This window comes from Hippoglossus stenolepis, chromosome 2 (genome assembly GCF_022539355.2).
Source record: "Hippoglossus stenolepis isolate QCI-W04-F060 chromosome 2, HSTE1.2, whole genome shotgun sequence".
NCBI classification, from domain to species: Eukaryota; Metazoa; Chordata; class Actinopteri; order Pleuronectiformes; family Pleuronectidae; genus Hippoglossus; species Hippoglossus stenolepis.
The window spans coordinates 21,862,364-21,884,283 of NC_061484.1; the positions used below are offsets into that span (position 1 = coordinate 21,862,364).

Sequence of the window (21,920 nt, forward strand, 5' to 3'; positions counted from 1 at the left end):
ATGGAAACAATAAATGCTTAAGTCAGGAAATGTTGTGTCATGAAATATTAATGGGATTTGTCACTGAGTTGAGCGATTATTATATTATATGTTAATGGCTTCTGTTTCTGCCTAGATGAGAAACATCACAGAAACGTTAATGAAACCCATGGAGAAGTTTAGGAAAGACCATCTCGGTGTAGTAAGGGTAATGTATGATGGTTTATTTCCTCTACCCAATAGCATTTAGCTGATCTGGTTTAATTTAATGGTTGTAAAAAATTACACATTTTACAGATAGCTGCTAATAGAAAATGAGTTGTTCTAAGTTCTGAGGCTAGACTACTTCTTATCAAATATGTTTTTGTTCTTGTGTGCCTCTGCTTCACTCCACTTCACTCTCTCAAGGCGGAAAGAAAGAAGTACGAGAAAGAGACAGAGAAATACTACAGCTCTCTGGAGAAGCTTCTGAACATGTCGGCGAGGAAGAAAGAGCCACAGCTACAAGAGGTATTTATCCTCGTCTGAACTCTTGACAGATATGTACAGCTGTGACAGCAGAAATGATAGGAACAGATATTTTTGTTTAGTATGAGAATCCCTGTTCTGGGTTTTCTCTTCTGTGCCACGGGGAAGAGCCTCACTGCAAAGCCTCTTGGACCATGTGAGTTTCCACTGACGTGCCTTGCAGCAACAGTTTTCCTGGCGTGTTTGAAAAGGAAATGTGTGCTCACTTGTACTGTACTACCAAGGTCAGCCCTGACTGCGGTCGTTTGTAGAATAAACCACGCTGCAGTACGATGACATGAACATTTCAAGTGTGTTTCGGTCTTTTTGCCTCACATGTTCCATGTGGCCATGTAAGGCTTACACATAGGTTGTATACACCAAGCAGAAAGGGCACTTGAAAGTGTTGACATTATGAATGCAGTACTGCTCAGTGTGTTCTCTGTGACTCTAGTGACACAAGGGTCTGTGGTACCAACACAGATTACTGTCAGACTTTAATAAATGTGCTGCAGGGTTTGTTCACAGCAACAAGAGTCATGAACTTCATCAGCACTGCATCGCTTGTTGTTTCAACTCAATGAAAAGTAGCATCTATCTATCTATCTATCTCTATTATCCATCCTTCCATCTATATTTGTTCGTACAGATGATACAGCCACCTGAGACAAACTTGTCATTTGGATCCATTTACTGTAAATTAACTTGGCTTCAGTATCATAATTTCTTTTTTTATTCACCTACCACAGTATGTGGTCTGTAAGAATTTAATGCTATACCCGGAAAAACCTCTGGCCTCCCAAATTGCACTGTATCATAAAGAGCATGATGGTTATTTATTTGCTTCCATGCATCTGTGTGTCACTATAATCATCATGCTGTCTGCTCTCCACCTCTCCAGGCAGACATCCAGGTGGATGGCATGAGGCAGCACTTTCAGGAGGAGTCACTGGACTATGTGTGCAAACTGCAGGAGATCCAGGAGAGAAAGAAGTTTGAGTGTGTGGAGCCGGTGAGTGACTGGCCTCCAGGGTATGTCAGCGGGGATGGGGCTGTATATAAGATATCACATGAGTTTTAGTTTCTTTTTTAGTGGAAAGTGACGAAGCCAAGTGTTCTGTAACGAGTTTCTCTTTCGCCTGCTGACTCTTATAAATAATGATAAGATTTCTTATCTGTTTCTTCTTTTGTGATTTCTTTTAGATGCTGGCCTTCTTTCAGACAGTCTTCACTTTTTATCACCAGGGCTTTGAGCTTGCCAACGACTTTGACCATTATAAAAGGGCCCTGCAGATCAATATTCAGAATGTAAGCAATACTTAAGTTTTATTATTATATTTAAAATTGGGATAATGAAAACTCTAACCCTGACCACAAACACTTGTAATTGTGTGCTCTTGTTCTTCCCTTAGAACAGAAATGTTTTATAATTGTTTCCAGAAGGAAATCCAAAATAATTTGACCACTAAGTGGCAGAAAAGCCCCTACGTTAACTCCTCTTGTCAGACTTGTTATCCGATCATTTCATAGTCCAACATTTACTTTTCTTGAATTGTCTGCCCACATACAACAAAACTAAAGCTCTGCTTTATGTCCTGTTTACTTCATCTACTTGTAATTTCATCGCTCCTCCTATGTAGTACCCCCTATTCTGTAATGCCATTGCAGTATTAGCCCTGTTTCAGTCTTAATTTTAGAATTCAACTAAGCATCCGGCTGATTTCACGTAGATACTGCAGTGTTTTCAAGAGGAAGCTCATCAGTTTTGATTGGCAGTGGCCTCTTTTTAGAAGGGTCATCCTACCCAATGATTGAGGATCAGGAAGTGACTTCCTGGAATGTGTGTTTACTTTCTTTTCTCCTCCCAGACAAGGAATCGATTTGAGGGTACACGGTCAGAGGTGAATGACCTAATGAAGAAGATCAGGGAGGCACCCCAAGAATACAGACAGACCACCCCGATCAGCTGTGAAGGCTACCTCTATGTACAGGAAAAACGTAAGACCTTCTGGTTTAAATGTGTTGTACTATAGGTTTAAATATACCTCCATTCATAACACACAGTCAATGCAAGAAATACATAAAAACATCTGTTAATATAAAAGCCTACTCTATAAGACAGAGAACAACTTTCACAGTTTTCCTTTAGCTGCTGTAGAAATGTGTGAATTGACATGTTATTTCCACATACATAAATGAGTTCAGAATCTCATCAGTGACGTTATGTAATTTGTTGTAATAGCAGGAAAGTTTGGACAGACGAGTTATCTTCAATTCCTTTCCGTATCTCCACATTTTGCTCTTTCACAACATTGTCTGTCAGTATATTTCCTGGATAAGCACGAGTAATTGTTCTAACCCTGATACAGTGGATGCCCGTGTCACATCTGTGTCTTGTTGTTTTAGGGCCACCTCCCTTTGGTTCAAGTTGGGTCAAACGCTACTGCACATTCGTCAAAGAGCAGAAGATCCTGCACATGGTGACCTTCGACCAGAGATCTGGTGGGAAGATTGTGAGTAGTCATAGAACACAGTGCATTTTCCACACGATTTTATATAGTTTTTGATTACATTCAATATGCAGTCTTTCTTTTTTCATTTTGACATGCTACTTTTAATTATTTTTAATCACTACAATATTCTAAATAATAATTTTTTTGCAGGGGGAGACAGAGTCCGTCACGCTCAAATCCTGCCTCCGCAAAACAACGGACATGTTGGACAGGAGGTTCTGCTTAGACCTCGACATAACCGATCGGTACATTATCACCTCACACTCAGACACTGTGTTGAAATTAAGCGTCTAGTTGCAGGGATCAATTTACAGTGTGCCAAAAATGAGACAATTACTGTATATGAGAATTTGCTTCATGTATCACAATAGTAATACTGCTCTGATATTCCTCATTGAACGGTTTTGCTATAGATCTTCTAGATCTGCTATAGTTGCTCCGTGTTGTAGATCGCAGGACAGCAGGATTTGTCTTGGAGCACTGCCCTCACACACTTAGCTGGGAGGATTTGTCACACCCTGGGAGGATTTGTCACACCCTGCCCGGCCCTCCTGTAATAGATACCTCATTTTGTCACACATCTTAACTCGGCCCTGCCCCTTTTCTGTAGTATTAATAGAAAAGCAATAGCCCAGATTTAGTATGGAAATTCGAGTCCACACATCCCATTTGGACTGTGATGAGTAACTTGATATCCATCTGGTGCCACGTGATTGTCGCTCTCATAAACCAACTGGCATGACAAATAGGGCTGATATCTGTAACTGTAAATCAAAAAGGTACATGTGTCCTTGTCAGACGGGGGGTTTTGTTTCAAAGACTGCTAAGCACATCTCATTCTTTATATTGACAGACGTTGCCAATGCATTACTGAACAGACCTTAAGGGCTTTGCCGACTGCTAATGCGGTATGACTCTCTCCCAGGCCAGGGACGGTGCTTACAGTACAAGCCCTGTCAGAGGATGACCACAAGTTCTGGATGCAGGCCATGGGTGGGAAGGAGCCTGTGAGTCACCTTCCTCTACTGTGTCATCACTGCGTTCTGTTGAACTGCCATTCTTTAAAAAAAAAAAACATTTTCATTTCTTATACTTCCACATAGACTCCCCGTGTTTTACTCTAAATCACAAGGAATGATTAACTTTTATAAGCCTGTAAACATGTTTTTGTTTCTTCTTTTAACAGATTGGACACTACCTTGGAAGAACTCTTTCTAAAGAAAGAGGAAGTAAGTACATAACGATACCAGACTTTGTTCTACAAAAACTTATAATGTAGGTTAATCATGATGCTTCATCATATTTAAAAGAAGATGTGTTTTTTTCTTACACTTAGCAGTTGATGCCCAGCTGGATGACGTGGGTTTGGATTTTATGAAGAACTCCATCAGCGCCATAGAGACGAGAGGTGAGCTTCAGATGTATAAATATATAAAATGTCAGGGGAGAGAATTTTAAGGTTGTTTAATTAGGTGAAATTTAACATGACAAGTGGTGGATAGTTGAAAACAGTCACTTGGGTGCAGATTCATTAAATGCACACAAGGTGGCAGTCATGCTCCAATATTGAAGCAGGGCTGAGTGGCCGGTAGTGCAGGCAGCATATTAATAATATGTTGATATTAATGGCTGCCATTGCACTGCACTAAAAGTCCAATTTAAATTGCTTCATTCTTTACTTGGTTATATGGCATCTTGAGTCTAAAGGTATAAATATAACACATATTTATCTATGTAAGTTGTTTCTTATTATACTGATGCTCTGCATTTATTTTAATAATTACTATTATCAGGTATTAATGACCAGGGACTGTACAGAGTTGTTGGTGTGAGCTCCAGGGTCCAGAAGCTCCTCTCATTAATGATTGGTAAGTTAAAGTCCATTCTTTTCTGACCAAGCTTCCTGGTAAAAATCTGGATTAAGTTTTTATATATATGCTACTGCACTCTGTCTGCGATATTAGCCGGTTAGTCGAATGTGCTGATGTAATGGATGTGTCTGCTTGGGCGATATTAAAAAGATAGTGACTGGCAATCAGCCCGTGACTCAGCTTATCTGTACCTAGACTTGCTGGAGTGCAACAAGTGCCTGCAGCGTGTATCTTTGTCTCCACTGAATTTTATATCCGCCAGACAACCTGACGGGGTGCCTCCCATCCACGTCCGTGCACTTTTTGGCCACTAAGACGGCCCCTCAAATGCCCACAGCTGGCTGTTGGCTGTCATTTGCCTTTCTCAATTTCCTTTATGCCTCTCACTTGTCTTGGAACCCTTTCACTCAACTCCTTTTTTCTATAGATCTTGTCCTCTCTCCCTCCCAAAGCTCCCTGTCTGCACTTTGTCTTCCTGTCGTCTCCAGCAGACACCAGCTCACTCTCCAATCTGTGTTCAGAATGACAACAAACTCAGGCAGCCAGCAGCCTTTCTCAGCTTCCTCCCCGAAAGCTTCCAGCCACCCAACCTGCTGACTCATGTTATAGACTCCGAACCCACTCTGCTGCAGCTCTCTTAAGAAGCTGAAGTAAATGTTAGTTTACCGATTGACCACATAGAACACTTGGGCTATCTTCCTTTTCATTAAGCTAATTTTGTCCTTGCAATTACTAATATGACGATTGACGTTGTACTTCCACTAAGCATTCACAAACATTTCTTGCATACAACAGTTCACTGTGTGTGGGTGAAGCCAGCTTTAAACCCTGAAGAGAGAGTTCGGATCCTCCCACTCCTCCTCCTTTTCATCTCTCACCCACCAACATGGCTGCCGTCCAGTCACAGAGGACAGAGGGATAGAAAATGATTCTCCCATCATATTACAGTAGAAACAAAGGCAGCGTCACCTATTGAGCGTCAGGCGAGAATATAATGAATAAGTCTGTAAAAGTGAGCCCAACTTTGCCTCTGACCTATGAAAGGATTTTGTATTTGGTGTAGGTGGGGATATGACAATGATAGTTGCTGAACTATAGTTTTTTAGTTCTATACATATAATTGCAGAGTGAGGCAATTTTGAGGAATGCTGTGAGATATGAGAGCTACTGCATTTTCATGGTTTAAGGCTGAAATGACCATGACTATTGTGTCCTTTTTCTGCTAGATAATGTATATCGGTTATTTATTAATTTAAAAGGTTATGTCACTCAGATTACAAAAACCTAGTTTCCCAGTGCGTGCTTGTAGATTATATATTCTTTTGTTAGTCCCATAAGGGAGAAGTTTGCTGTATTGGTACAAAAGGGAACGCAAAATAGAAGCTTCAGTAAGTCCTCCCATATTACAAAGACATACTGGTAACTCTAAATTACCTGGAGCTGTGAGTGTGAATAGTTGTTCATCTGTTTGTATCGGCCCTGTGATGGACTGGTGACCTCTCCAGGGTTTACTCCGACTCTTGCCCAATGTTGATTGGGATTGGCTCCAGCCTACCCACAGTCCTCAAGCAGTATGGTTGAATGAATGAATAGTCCTAATTATTTACGTACATAAAACAACCCCTGATGAGGTGTTTCACAGTTAAAAACCATTGCTCATCCGTCGCATTTACTTATTCCCTTTGTTGACATCCACCCTGCCTCTCTCTGTCATTTTGCTACTATTACAAACCTCTGCAGCACATCAAACATCAACATGCCTTCATGGATGTCCTTGCAAATTTCTAAATTTCTTTTTTTTTTTTAATTTGTGACATTTGGAGTATATCTGTTGTGTTTAATTTCTCTCAATGTCATTGGAGAGTTTGCAAATCCACACACAAAGTTTTGGATCCGTTTTATAGTTTTTCTATTTTAACAGATATTTCTGTGGTTATGAACACGTTTTTTCCTGTATATGTGTCTTTGCCGCTGCAGTTCCAACTTTAACCACTATGCTAAAGTCACCACACAGTACTCTAATGTCCCAACGGGCTTTATCTAGATAACACAGGTGAAATAATAAAGAGTTTCACCTTTGGTTTAAATTATGCCCGGCCTGTTTAGCTAAAGCAGACCGCAGAGCCTGTGCAGTCTCTTGCACACAGAAGCTCACCTTTGGCTCCAAAAACATTTGCCCTCAGTAGTTGACATTGGACAGGCCAGTTTGTGGACGTGAGCAGACAGAGAAAAACAGTCATCCTGGCTGCAGTGCATAGACAAAATCCCAAAAAATAAAATTCCCAGTAACAGACTACCTGCCACCCACGAAGCTGAAGTCTGTGTGGTGACCCTGGCCCTGTACAGTACATGTGTCTGACTCCCAAAAAAAACCTCACTGGCACGTTGCACCTCTACATTCTCTATAATTCATCAGAGGTTACTCGAGCTGTGACTAAAGCCCCCTGAATTTTCAGCACAACACAGCCCTGGAGTCCCGGTGGAGCCAGTGAGGTAGTAAGGGATTAATTAAACTTGTAATGAGTATAGAACCAGCCACCGTCTACAGAAGCTGTAACTTCCTTCCAAATCCACTGGGGCCAGACTCGACCCCACAGCTAGTAACAATGCTTTTATCCTCATATGGCTAATTACAAGTTACATATTTATATTGCACATTTAAGCTTTCCAGGCTGCGAACAAAATCACACACAGTCCTCAGCTTTTCATAATAAGCGAAGAACAGTTAGTCGGTGCCTTTTGTGTTAATTCCTCAGTCAGTGAATTTTATTGTAATGATATGTTGCGTGATTGGGATTCATGCAGATGAGAAGAGCAACGAAGTGGATCTGTCCACCAGCGAGGACTGGGACGTTAAGACAATAACAAGTGCACTGAAGCTGTATCTGAGGTAAGGATCAGTGTGATGAAAGACACACACACACACACACACACTCAGACACACAAACACATTGTCAACCATTTAAAGCTGCTTTAGTTTATTAATCACTTGTCGAATGACAGTTAATTAGTAGCTAATAAGTAGTTTTCACTTGTTTTTAAAGCTAAAATCTCCATATTTTCTGCTTTTCAGATGTGAGTTTTAAATCTTCACTGTGTCATAGATGATGTTTAGGACTGTTTGAAACTATAATTGTGATTTTTCAAGATAAATTTCAGTCATTTAATGCTAAAAACCACAAGAACTGTGTTAAGAAAGAAACAATAGATTAATTAGTAATGATGATAATAATAATTGCTAGTTGAAGCCCTAAAACCATCAATTTCTCCCCAGTGAGCAATGATGATATAAATGTATTAAGACTATTTTAACCCTCAATTGCAATGTTTATTGTCCCTCATAAAGAAACAAACTTTAACTGACTTACAATGATCCCTGAACATATTTTGAGAAACATTCATACATTTAGAGTATAGGTCACTTTGGTTGTTATGTAAAATCCACAAATGACCTAAGTCAACTCCAGTGGTTAATGGGAGATTTTTTTTACATCTCTTTTGATGATCATGACAGAGCCTCTCTGTTGACTTGAATATGAAACATGCCCCCGCCCCCATTGTCAGTTCCTGTCATTTACAAAATAGATTCATTATGCACTTTGCATAATTAACTCCTCGCAAGGTCACGTTGCTTCCCACTTCCACCAACTCCTTCCAGAGTGACGGATCTAGCGAGGGTAAAGTTCAAAGATTTAAAATTTCGTTTGGCTGCAAGACGCTGATGCAGTTTCATTTAAAGGCCAGGTTGTTTTCATCAACCGGCTGTTAGCTGCAGATTAAATTGGCTTTGGTTATTTAAATGAAAGCAAAGTTGTATTTTTCTCAAACACAAGTTTTGAATGTGAACAGTTAAATTCGTGAGTCTGTCTCATTTTTCAGTTTTTCACCTCCACTGTTTTGTTGAATTATTAATAATTTGACTGCACCAGAAGATTAATTAAGGAATAATGACGCTATTATGTCTTTTTAGTTTCTCTTTTACTTTCACAATTACTAGATAAAGTGCTTGTTCATTGTCCACTGCTGCGTGGGAACTGCACTATTCAGTATTCCGATCAAGACGTACATGACAAGTCCTTTTCAGATCAAAATTGTGTTGTGATTAACTCATTTTAAGCTTAGCAGGAAGCAGTTTGATGTAATGGGTTCACAGCTGTGGGATTCTGCTCCACACAGGATTTTCTATTTCAGCTTCAAAGTAAAAGGGTGCTCTACAGTTTTCATTCAGTCAACACTTCCCGCAACATTCACTAGTTTCAAAATACTATTGAATCAAACATGGCATATCGATGTTGTTATGCAATATAAAACCATGTTTACTGTTGCACTGACTTGTCTTTTACTTTCTGTCTGGTCTGCTGGAGTAAAGCAGGGTCAATCTCCTCAGTTTTCTCTGATGCTAAGTACCTTTTGGCCACTGGCCAGCTGCAGTGTGAAAGTACCTTCAGATGAACTTGGTTATCTCAATGCGTGCACCATCTAATTCCATCCCCCGGCCCGGCCACATTAATCATTGCTGTGTGTAGACCCTATAAAACAGTGTGCCGGCTATTTCTGTCCCCCCTCGCTCACTTCGACTCTCCTTCTCCACCCACCCCACCATGTCTCTTTCTCTCACTATCTCTCTCTCTCTCTCTCTCTCTCTCTCTGAAGGAGCCTTCCCGAGCCGTTGATGACCTATGGACTTTACAAAGAGTTCATCAGCCTTGCGAGTAAGTTTGACCACCCAACCAAAACATCTGAGTACAGGACAAAAAAGAAACTCTACACATTTAATTTGTTGTAACAGCCAGGAATTAAACATTTCATCAGCTTTAGGCTGTGGAATTTGAACGGTTTGTTCTTCTTTCATGAGCCACTGAACACTTTACACTGAATAATAGTTAAAACATTGTACAGTGACATAAAATGCTCATATTCAGTTTTATAATTTTAATTTGGGTCATTACTTGAAAAGCTTTACATGCTGTTCAGAAAGCACATTGCTCTCCGCACACTGTCCATTGCTGCAGCTCCTCTTTTCAGTCTCTGTCTGAAACACTTGGTTTTAGCTCCTGTCTCTTTAAGGCCCCCCTCCAGGTAATGCCCAGTCTGCTCTGATTGGCCAGTCGGCCCACTTTGTTGTGATTGGTCAACCTTGTGTAGGAAATGTCGGCCTCCACTCACGCTTTACCTGGCTTTATGCAAATGTGGGGCATTGATGTCACGCATTTCAGTGTTCTCTGTGCAGGAGAGAAGCTCCCTTTCACCACAGACTTTTGTATTTTAAATTTTACAGGTTTTTACATACTCGAAAAACCTGTACAACACAGTAGTGGAAAGGGAAACACTGTAACAAGTACAATAAGTTTTCTTTAAGGTTATGTGGGGAATAGTAGTCAACCATCTTGGGTAAGGCATTCATAGTCATTATGTGGTACTTTTTATATTAAATGCGAAAAGGATTTATCCACACTCATTTTTATATTTTTTTATGCTGTAGCTTTATGATTTCTTGCTCAGTTTCAGGAACTTGTTACTTTCTGCACTAAATATATGCGTTGTTGATTTCTAGTTTACCAAAGAGCCTCTCAGCTGACTTTGGCTCACACAGCCTCCACAGAAATTTCTGTTTTATATAAATCTTTCTGACATTTATCAGACATTTAAGAATACGGTGTGAGCTTACTGCTCATATTTCTTTATAAGTTATGTCTGTTTTGTAAGTGCTACAAAAGATATGTGGCCAAATAACCATTTAAAAGTTGGGGCTAAGAGATTTAATATGCCAAATATGCTCTAATTTGCATGTCCTCAAATGGTCCAGTTACCTTAAACAGCTAAATAAGCTACATTTTCTTTTTTCACCCACATAACATAATTTCTGTATGAAATGATTTCAAAGCAAGCCAAACTTGAATCTTATTACAACAAGTGCTATAATTGGATCAGGTTGACATTTTTATCAGGCGCTCGCAATGCCCTCATAACAAGGGGGAAAAAAGTGGATTAGCAGTGAATATTTTTTGATGGGTGACAGCATCCGTAAGAAGCTTTTTCCGTGTTTAAATCCTTGTCATTCCCATAGTAATGATATTTTGTGTGTCTGTGTGGAAGTGTGTATGTGGTTTCTCGTGTGGGCGGCCAGATGCCCATGTGTGAGGAAATGTTTAAGAGATGATCTCGGGGGTTTTAACACAACCCCTTTATATGGTAGCAACTGTAACGTAAAGCTATCTCCTTTGCCAGCATAGTGGTCCCTGCTGCCAAATTCTGGGAGGCTTCAGATCACATATCACCATCACACCTCTTCAGTTGTTTCAACTGTGATCTATCATCCTCAAATGTTTAACCCCTTGTGCAGAGTGCTAGCCTCTGATCGTCTGTAAAGAGGATGCTATTCTTCTAAATTAATAATTTGGTGTGTCTGTATCTTCTTCTTCTGCCCCGGTTGTATTGTGTCTATGCCACTTTAGCAGCATGGAGAAATCTCTGTAGTTTAATGCGAGTTTATGGCTGCTTCTGCATTTTAACAGAGGGTGGTAGTCCAGAGTCTCGCATCCAAGCTGTCCACTGCCTGGTCCACAATCTACCGGAGAAGAATCGACAAGTCCTCGGGCTGCTTATGAAGCATCTGGCCAAGTGAGTGTTCATAGTTCCTTGGTCATAGTTCATCCAATCTCCACCCCCTCTCTTCCTCTCAGTTCTTTCTACTCTTCCTGTCTGTCTCCTCATTCTCACTCCACATGCTTTTTCTCTCTCTCGCTCTCCCTCACTCCCACTCTCTTCACTCCCCCTTCCCTGCTGTCACTCCATCTCCTCTCTGTCTATTCAGTGACTGCTGGGTAAGAAAATTGATGCCGCCAGCATCGCAACATTTTTCTTTTTTCGCCTTTTCCTCGGTCATTTTGGCATATATTTAAATTGGTTGGAGGAGAACTGTGGAACCTTCCGTACCTGTTCGGCATACGGTTCTGCAGCCCACCAGTGAAGCGAAATGTAAATGGACCACTCAAATTAAGCTCTCTCTTGAGATTACTCTACACACCCCTTGGATAGACCACTATTGTGCATCACTCCATTTGTGAGATTAGATAGGAGAAAAGATTTAAATAATGTTAGCTAACATTACAGGGTTTTACCTCAGCAAGCTTTTTATAAACTAAATATGAGCAAATTGAAGATAAGTAAATAATCCCTCTTCCCCGAGGCAGTGAAAGTCTGGTGGATCTTATTTCATAGAAACCCACAGCAGAATCAGGCTCTGGTAAAAAGGCAGTGCTATTGAAATTGAATTTGGATTATCCAGCGTGAAATTCTCCAGACTGGAGAGACTTGAATATTTTTCTGAAGCTGGCGTCTGTGCATGTCCTGCAGGGGAAAGAAGCAACGCCAGAATTTCACACTCCTATCTGAAATGGTTTGAGAGATGTTATAAATGTGAGTTGTCACCAATGTTTTTGTCTTCAAAGGCATCCTTTGAAGCTATTTAAGCTGTCTCTCCGCAGATGCACCGCATATCATCATATTTTGAGAGTGAAATCTCTTCACCTGTCCGTAAAACTTTCTCTTCAAATAAATGGTTTTTCTACACTTTTTTGACCCCTTAATATAAAGTTTAATCTGCGGAAGGTGTCCCAGTTTTAAAATGGAACGAGAAGACATTTAATAAAGCACTGATGCCTCCTCAGTTTTAAACACTATCTGGTGAGTCAGATCAGCCCTGACCCATTTGTAGAAAAGCCACTGTCGGGATCATTAATTGTGGTATTTGAAGGAAGGAAAACTTAAAAGCACAAATTATTTTATTTTGCATCAAATATTATTGGGAAACTTCAGTAAATATCAACAAGAATACAATTGTCTAATTTCCTTTAACTCTTTATACACGTCAGGCAGTTCCAAGCTCAGTGGCTGTCTTTCCCAGGGACGCTTTGGCATGTGAAGCTGGAAATTGAACCACTAACTCTGTTTAGTGGACAACCAGCTGTACCTCCTGAGCCACAGCTGTCCGTAGTTTAGATCATAAAGTTATTCCACTTTTATGAAACAAAACATTAACCTTTTAGGTACAGTTTTACATTCCAAATGCCTCACATAAATGAGTGTGGACATTGTTTAGGTCACAAGATGAGTTTTGTATGGATCTAGATGGGTTACCTTTACCAACTCTACCAGTTTTTTCAGTAAAAATCTATTGAGTTAAGGGTGTTTTTCAGGCAGTGGTCACTTCTGACATTTTCCATTATTTATGTTTCTTTCTTTTTTCCTTACATAACTTGAAGGAAAAATGAAAACATGTCAATATTATACAGTTATAGTACAGTGTTTCAAAAGTTCACATCGGTGGAGTTGCATTAGTAAGCTGGAGTAAAATATTTATACGGTGTGTTGTTATTTCCGTCAGTGTGGCGGCCCACAGCAAACAGAATCTGATGACCGAGGCGAACCTGGGCGTGGTGTTTGGCCCCACATTAATGAGGCCACAGGAGGAGACGGTCGCTGCCATCATGGATCTCAAGTTCCAGAACATCGTGGTGGAAATCCTCATTGAACAAAATGAAAAGGTAACACTCCAAACTCGTAACACTACATCTTTCAGCAGAGATAATCAGCACAATGTCTTTTAGAAAACAGAGAAAAACATTTTCTATCGTATTACATTCAATTTTCCCCCAGGTTTCTGTTTTTATTGGTCAAATCTTAATTGCAATGATTTTACAATATGAGTCATTGTCACTGCAGCAATTTGTGTATCATTTGCTCATAATGTTTCGGCTTACCATCCACAGCCATTTGCTAAATGCTAGACACACTAAGCAACAGAAGGTACAGTGATCGCGCCAAATGAAATCTGAACCAGGTGACATGACAACAGTGAGCCGCACGCAGCACCTTTGTGTTTACAAACCTGGGTAGCATGTAAATACTTGAAACTGAAGGATAATAAATGTGCAAGTGAGGCAGTTTCTTAAGATTCAATTAGGCAGTTTCTGTTGGCAGAGGAGTGCACACACTGTGCTGTACCTGACACCAGGATTTCATTTAGGCAGAGCAAGAGTCTCAATTAGGGTGAATGCTCTTTCTCTCTGTGGGTCCTGTTAAGACAGTTGAGCTCACACGTCTTTTTATTCACGTTTAAACCCTGCCAAGTCAAGAAGACAGCTTCTCGATGAAAATGTGTCATATGAAATAGATTTGGACATAAACATGTTGTATTAATTACATGCTCTGCAAAAGTAATGAGCAGAAATAAAGTTCTCAGATAACGAGATGGTGCAAGCATAGCCTTCCCCTATTTTTTAAGGTGCAGAGGATTCTAACTTTTTTTTATTTTCCACAGTTTTTTAATCTGGCCAATAGGGGGCACCCTAAGTGCTTGTACCAGCGCTCAACACATGGTATGCTCTTCATTTTCAGCAGGTTGATTATTGTGTAGAATACCATATAGGTTTTTTTAATTTTGGGAGGTCCTTTGACTGCCTCAATATATTCAGTTTGCGTATGAGTTGTTTCATAACCTGTAGTTCACGAGATCATGTAATCTCCCCAGAATGTCATTAATCGGTATCAGTCCTCAAAGGGGGATAATTCTCCGTGTCAAAAGCGAAAAAAGGTTTGAGATTAGTTTCCTAATCTGTTTGGCGCAGCGCTGCACTCTGCGTAGAATCAGATGAAACTGGGAGCTTTTAGGGATTTTTTAAATTTTTTCCTTCCTCCAGCTTCATTAATGGAAGATGATGTGTGTTTTGAATAATATCCCCACCCATGCTCGCAAATCTGAAATGGGGTGTGAGAGAATACAGAGGCAGGAGTGAAAGCCTACAGGGTATACAAATGTGCTAAAACAACAGCAGCAGCAGCAGCACAGTGTATGCTTCTAGTGTCGGAGACTACCCAGAGGTATCCAACACCGTCCAGGTGATAAAGGATGTAGTGTTAGAATGCAGCAAGAGCGTTTTGGAAAGTACAGCGTGTTAGAGGGGAAAAGTTGAGCAGACAGACAGGCATTAACTTTCCTCACAGCTGAGTCCCATTCCAGACTGTTGATACCCCCAGATACCAACAGTAGACTCTGTTTTACATTCACCTCCATCTGCAGAGAGAGGCGAGAGAGAGACAGCGAGCGAGCGAGAGAGAGGGAGCAGAAACTCTCAGCCATATCAGATTTCTCACTTCTCTATCTCCCTTTCTCCTAAAAACTTTCTCTCTCATGCCCCCCTCCTCTGTCTGCCTCTCCTGTTCACACTCTGTCTCACTTACTCTACCACTTTCTCTCTCTCTCTCTCTCTCTCTCTCTCTCTCTCTCTCTCTCTCTCTCTCTCTCTCTCTCTCTCTCTCCTCCCTTCCCTACCTCCCTCCTCTTCTTCTCTGTGATCCTTTCGGAGTCTCTGCTGAGACTTCCTCTCCTCTGTAGCCCTATTCTCTTTTAACTCCACATCTGAAGTTTATATGTAAACACGGCCCAGTGTAAACAGGCTGCGCCAGTTGGCCAGCCCTCCTCCAGCCCAAGCTCTGTTTATTTTACTCTCCACTCTTTTAGAGAGTAGGTCAATTTCTAAGGAGAGGTGTCACCTTAACTTAGACCCACATTTCTGGATGGGATGTGATTGCGTTACATGTGGAGCTGCTCTTGTTTATTTTGGCACAAACAAAATCTTCTCACATGCAGTTTTTAAGGTCCAATCAATGAGCTGCTCGGCTTTTCCGAGGAGCACACGCTGTGGCTGCAAATGGCCCTTTTCCATTCATCTGCCGCTACATAAAGCCTCTGAGTTTCAAAACCCGTTCGCTAGAGTGAGGTCAGTTGAGGACATGCTGCTTCTGCTGCTGCTGCTGCTGCTCAACAGTCTTGGAGTTTGTGCATTTATTCCTGGTGGAGACTTACTCACTCACCCTGTATTCAGATCTTTGCAGATGCACCCGAGTCATGCCCTCTTTCACCTGATGCCCCAGCATTCTCCGCTCCCACAAGGCTGTCCAAGAAACAGAGTCGACAGAATCGGCCCCTGGCTGTCTACAATCCACAAGCCCTAGACATTCAGAATGGTAAGAGACGTACAAGCGTACATCTGTATATTTTCAATCCTCTGAGTGTATTGAAGGAAAATACTTTAAAATATGTGATCATTCAGAAATAAAATGTTTATAAGCACCTTACAAATTAACTTTTGGAGCTTTAGAAATTAGACTTTTCTTCCCTTTTAAATGTAACGTACTTAAGTTTCACAGGAATTATCTCACTCCCATATTTATTCATTTAATGACCGACCCTGACAGGTATCAGTTAGGTTTAGTTGTTTTAAAGATTTAGTAAAGGAGCTATGGGAGCCAAATAGGTTACTTACTTGAAAAAGGTAAAAAGTATATACACTTATGTCCATTGTTATATATTAGACGCAACTGCTCATCAAGTTGTTTGAGACTCAATAACTTGATATGTCTACTATTGTGGCTTTTGTCATACAACCATTGTGGGCGCCATTGTCATATTTTCAAATCCCACACAGTGGTTTAAAGTTTAATGCCATAACAAGAAGTCATTACCCTTTTTCAGACACATTTTTCCAGCAATAACACACACTGAGGCACTGAAAACTACTTTGATGTAAAATAATACTCTGATGACTTTTATTTGCTTCTTTTCAAATACTTAGAAGTCCTGCGCATTAGGCAAGTTGATCATGTGACCTTTTGACCTAAATAAATCTGGCTCCAGCAAGTTCTGATCTGCAGCCAGTCAAATCCCATCCCCTCCACAATACCAAAGGAGTCTAAATCTGCTTACCAGATTGCCTCTCTTTGCCTCCCTTGCGCCAGCTTTTACCGTGGAGTATTTTAATATCAGGGATGAAAGGCGTAATCCTTTTTTAACCTTTGTGTCTTTTACATGGCCCTATAATGGATTTAAAGTAAGTTGTCTCAGCGTTCACAGGGTAAATGCAAAATTGAGGATGACGCATTGGAGGAGTGAGGAGCGTATTTATGTGAAAATGCGACTCTTGTGTGACACTACATGTGTCTAATACCCCTGCAGACGTGACAGTATCTAACAGTATACCGTGCGTAGGAAAGTGCATTAATCAGAGAATTTGTGTCAGCAACATGTCGAGTGTAGGAGGCAAATTATATTAATTTACCTCTTACAATCTTCCAAGAGATGATATAATTTGACTTGTATATTTGATCCTGAACACAAATTTGACCTAATCTTAATCTTTGTGTTCATGTGGCCAATTTCAGTTAGACGTATACAGATTCAGTGCTTACACAGCAACATTATTATTATTTATTTGGAGTAGTGTTTCTAGCCACTGGGTGAAGTCCGACAGTCATCCTCTTTTAGCTCCGTTTTTGGTCTCCACCAACTCATCCTCTCAGTTGTTTCCCGCGTGTATCATATGATTGGTGCTAAACACGTCAAGCTCAGTCAGTTTTAGAGCATTTTTACTTAACGATATTATATATTATTATATTGCTAAAACACAGCAGGGTTGCAGTGAACAGCTAAACAATGACCCTGTGTGGGTGTGCACAGATGTGCTTGATTGACATCTCTACCACTCTCCTGTTATATTTGTAAGGTTGGAACAAATGACCCCTTGACACCTGAGCTCTAACCAATTATAACACCCATGTTGATGTTATTAATGAGCGTCATTCCTTTCAAGGTAAAAACTGTTTAATATAATGTACACAGATCAGATTACCAATTTTCTGGTTTCAGTGCTTTGGTTTTTGTTTGACAAGAGAGAAGAACGGGTCCAAACAAACCTTTTTTTACACAGCAACACTTCCTTGCTTTTCTCCTAAAAGCAGGATCTGTATTTGTCAGTAAAATTGAAATAAAAGACTTTGTGCCTCTCAGGTCCCTGACTGAGTGCAGGAGTGTATTATTATGAACAATAAAAACTTGGTTGTGAATCTCTCCTGTTTTGACAGCCAGTTGATTTATAAAGTCCCTTGTTGATGCAGCATCGTCTTATATATTGATAAATTATTTGGCTGTTTTACCAAGCAGGCCATCATCAGTGAGTTGGAATAGGCTGAATCCTTAACAGTAGAATGAAATAGAAAATAAACTAACGTGTTTCTTTTTGTCAGTTGCAGTCGGAGACAGTTCTAACCTAGCTACAGATGAGACTTCAATGGGCAGCAATGAGTCAGTGTCGTCCCAGTCATCGTCAGCGTCGGCCTCAGAGACGCCTACAGAGCGGAGTGACCATCCCCCGCCTAAGACCGGCTTTAGCCCAGGCAGCCACTCCAGGTGAGTTCTTCACTATGCGTCACTCCCAAATGTGTATGACTGCACCACTCGAAATGAAAAGCATTGGTTGTGTTGTGAGATTCGAAGCAGCACACTACAAGGAGGCTGTAAACGGGGGCTCACACATTTTGAGTCACGTTTCTTCCTCCACAGAAACGCATCCAAATACGATTAATTTTGTTTTCCGCACCAGAGACAGCCATAGCTGTCCATCTGTCCGTCTGACCCACTCATTTCAGCGTTTGGCAGAAACGTTCACACGGACTTAAAAATGAACTGATCAGTGCTCACACCTCACATATTGTGAACATGATTTATCCGAAACGCCGAATTAAATGTCATTACATCTGGGACAAACATTAATTTAGACTTGAGAATGATATTATTAGAATTGGGTTGTCAAAGGTCAAAATCACTGTGACCTCATAAAATACGATTTTTTTTCCTCGTGAATGCAATATCTCTAGAATGCTTGAGGACGTTTCTGTCGTATTTGGTTCAGACTTTCACTTGGACTTGAGGTTTGACTTTAGTGGTCAGAGTTCAATGGTCAAGGTCACTGTGACCTCACAACATTTACATTATCTCCGTTTTTGGCCATAACTCAACAATTCATATGCTTATTCTTTCACTCACATATTTTATGGGTCTGGATAGACATGTATGTAAATAGGTTGGTGGAGGCAGTAATTCTAGTTTGTACCCCTGTATAGCATCATAGGGAGCAGTTACACTCTAGTTGCAGCTCAGTTCTGTGTTTTCCACTCCAGTAAAAAGTTAACGAACCAAAATCTGTTTTTCAACTTTGTGGATGAATACATAGAAAATCAGATTCAGAATTCTTACTTATAGTGTTAATTGGGTTTTATAGTGAATGGATTTTTTGGTGACAGCCTGTGTTCAAATGTCATCTACTGGTTTTACTTCTTTCTCTGTCTTTGAAATAATAAAAGATGGAACATGATTTGAGAGTTGGATGCTTTGCTGTACTTCTCCCTGGCTTCTCTTTTCTGTCCTCACTTTATCTGCTAAGTCCTTGGTCCTTTTTGTTGTTTCCAACCCATGACTTGTCTTGAATGCTGATGTGAGAGATGAATTATTGTGTTATGCTGCAGATGTTAGACTCTGCTATGTCATGTCTGCACATTCACCTTGAAATATACTTTTCTTTTTTCATTCACTGTCCCCTTCTCCTTCTCCATCAGCTGAAAGGAGCTGTAAAATAAAAGCAAATCTACCTCACAACTTGACGAAGGACAATGTGATTCTCTCACACTGACCTCTGTGGGTGCGTTGCCTGCCTTTGTGTGTAGGCTTGTTGGTACCAAGCTTTTTTTTTTCCTGAGTTGCAGGATAAGACAGACACAGCTCTATGATAGTTATGTAACCAACTCTTTTTCTGTTTTCCCACATATGTGGCATCATGTCGGAGGACGGAAGGAGTAACCAGGAGGAGGTCGTAAATCTCCGCTCTTATTTGTTTGGGAGACAGGTGGCTGCGCATTGGCCGTGTAAATCGTATTGACGTTGGGGAGATATTCGTCTTGTTTACCCTTATAGCTGCAGCCCCTGTCCCTTTATGAAGACTTGTGCCATATGTCACAGGGTGTCGCCCTGGCTTTGTTCACTCATAAATCTTAGCATGTGAGATGGTGGAGACCTGTTAGCACAGCACCTCTCCGGCCTGTGACCCAGGGATGTGGGTCCAATCCTGGCCAAAAAGAGCAGTGGGAGTGGCGTTGGCCAGATTATTTCCAGCTACTCTCAGAAATATGTTATCTGCACTATGGTGAGCTCAGAAGTGCACCTGGAAAACAGCATATTTCAGTCTTTTTGCAGCATAGCTGCAGCAGAATCTGCCTGGTCGTACACAAATGCATCCTGAGTCACTATGTCATGTAATAACACTATGTGGACTGTGGCATGATTTATCATCTACCTCATCCTTGATGTCTCGCCTCATTACTCCTCCTCTCCGTAAATTCAGTCACAGCTTCTCCCAGTGGCGCTGTTGCCCCATGTCCTGCCCAGTGAGGTTACATTGTTATTTTGGCCTCTTTTCCTTCCTCTCCCCAGCCCCGAACTCCAGCCCTCAATGTCTCTCTCTGGCAGACAGCTGTGAATCATAAAATGGTGGATCAGATCTTATTTCCTGCCCACCCAAACTGGCGGTGGCTAAGCGGGCAGCTTGGCTGTAGGTTTGATCCCACCTCCTACTAGAAACACTGTTAAATCCCACTGCAGCCCTTCTTCCTCTAGTAGAAAGACAGTTGATAGTCCTGCTCATCCCTTTGTGAGCTCCACGCCAGGATCAACAAGGCCTGGATGCTGCAGGGTGAAATTCCTGCAATAATGAGAAACAGCAGTCCGCTTCTGTTGATGTATTTCTCCCTGCTACTAACTTGGCAGTGTGTGATAATATGCGATAAATCTCGTCATTAAAATAATAAACCAAAAGACCTCCAATAGCATTCACTTTAAAATTGGATGTTTGATAGTTTTTATACAATAATATATCATTTCTCAAGTGTATTACAAACATGTTTATGCCTATGAAAAATTCTAACAGCTCCAAACTTAATATTCTTAAGAACTTGTTATAAATTTAACCAACATCTGGAGTGGGATCTTAATTCAGGCCTCACATACAATGCATTTTCACTCGAGTCCCCATTTACTGTATTTAATCATATTTACAGAAGAAGCTTAGCTGGGCCGATGATGGGTGAAAACAACGGATGAGCAATTCAAAGCTTGATGCTATTTTTGTTGGAGAGAAATGGCAAACGATTTCCCTCGGTTTGGCTTAGCTGTAATTGTGAGAGCAATTCTGGGATGAATCCATTTACCTCTGGTACATTTAACAAGTTTCTAGGGCAGCCGTGTGGCATTCACTGATTTTCTCTCTTTTTTTGATTTATTTAAAACTGTTTGTCTTGAAAATCTTAAATGATCTGTGTAATCCTCTTCCAACTGAAAGCAGTTGGATGACTGTGTTAACTTTTCTGAAGTGTGGGTGTGTGTGTGTGGATGTGTGGGTGTGTGTGCATTTTTTGTTTTGTCATCTTATTTAGGGGATTTGTGTGTAAGTGGGTTCACCTGCAGGTGGGTGAAGTGTTGGTGCTCCTCTGCTCCCCTTCCTCCTGGCTGAGACCCAGGCAGACAGTGTTTGTGCCTGGGCCCAGGTTAATGAGTGGATTTGCTGCACTGCAGCGCACTGTCCCCCCATGCTGATGTGGAGCAGCTGAGCACCACAGTGGCCCCACACTGCTGCAGAGCTATAAATCACCCACAGTCAGGCCAGGCCTGAACGGAACAGCCACTGCTGGGGATGGACAAGCGCTCTAAGAGGGAGGCAGGGGAAGAAACCGAGGGAAGAACCAATGCAGAGAGGGAGAATTAAAACATGAGCGCAGTGCTGTGTGCTCACCTCCACCTATGTCCACATAAGATCCCACCATGTTCTCCCTTAAGGCAATGTCGCTCTCCCTCTCTCTCTCTCTCCTTCACCAGTAACCACTATTCACAACATCCTCTCAACCTCCAGCCCCTCCCCAGCTGCTCCCTCTAATTGCCTTTATTAACGTCTCTATGGGAGCGGCAGCTAGGAGCAATTTGCTCATTATGTGCTGTATTAGCACTGGCCTTGGGGCAGGCATGGAACACAGAGGGATGCCTGGCTAAGACTCTTGTTCTCCTCTGCTCCACTCTGCCTTTACCAGGACCCCTACCTCCATGCTGTAGGTCGACCATAGACGTGTTGGCCCTGACAACAGCAAGTGTAAAGCACAGCTCTGACTGTTA

At 41.2% G+C, this 21,920-nt stretch overlaps 1 protein-coding gene across 4 annotated transcripts in view; it reads left to right on the top strand.

The window, feature by feature from the left end:
* Positions 1-21,920, top strand: part of arhgap10 (Rho GTPase activating protein 10) — a 40,817-nt gene that overhangs the window by 11,588 nt on the left and 7,309 nt on the right. The window contains exons 4-20 of one of the 4 annotated variants that reach the window (XM_047342540.1): positions 116-187; positions 388-489; positions 1,388-1,498; positions 1,690-1,794; positions 2,355-2,484; positions 2,893-2,999; positions 3,150-3,244; positions 3,925-4,006; positions 4,186-4,228; positions 4,339-4,407; positions 4,793-4,867; positions 7,676-7,760; positions 9,524-9,582; positions 11,386-11,491; positions 13,257-13,416; positions 15,757-15,898; positions 17,960-18,116. In XM_047342540.1, the coding sequence (XP_047198496.1) occupies positions 116-187; positions 388-489; positions 1,388-1,498; positions 1,690-1,794; positions 2,355-2,484; positions 2,893-2,999; positions 3,150-3,244; positions 3,925-4,006; positions 4,186-4,228; positions 4,339-4,407; positions 4,793-4,867; positions 7,676-7,760; positions 9,524-9,582; positions 11,386-11,491; positions 13,257-13,416; positions 15,757-15,898; positions 17,960-18,116 (1,700 nt within the window). Of the gene's footprint in view, positions 1-115; positions 188-387; positions 490-1,387; positions 1,499-1,689; positions 1,795-2,354; positions 2,485-2,892; positions 3,000-3,149; positions 3,245-3,924; positions 4,007-4,185; positions 4,229-4,335; positions 4,408-4,792; positions 4,868-7,675; positions 7,761-9,523; positions 9,583-11,385; positions 11,492-13,256; positions 13,417-15,756; positions 15,899-17,953; positions 18,117-21,920 lie in introns of all 4 variants that reach the window. The other 3 variants (XM_035172748.2, XM_035172765.2, XM_035172757.2) reach the window with 3 other exon arrangements.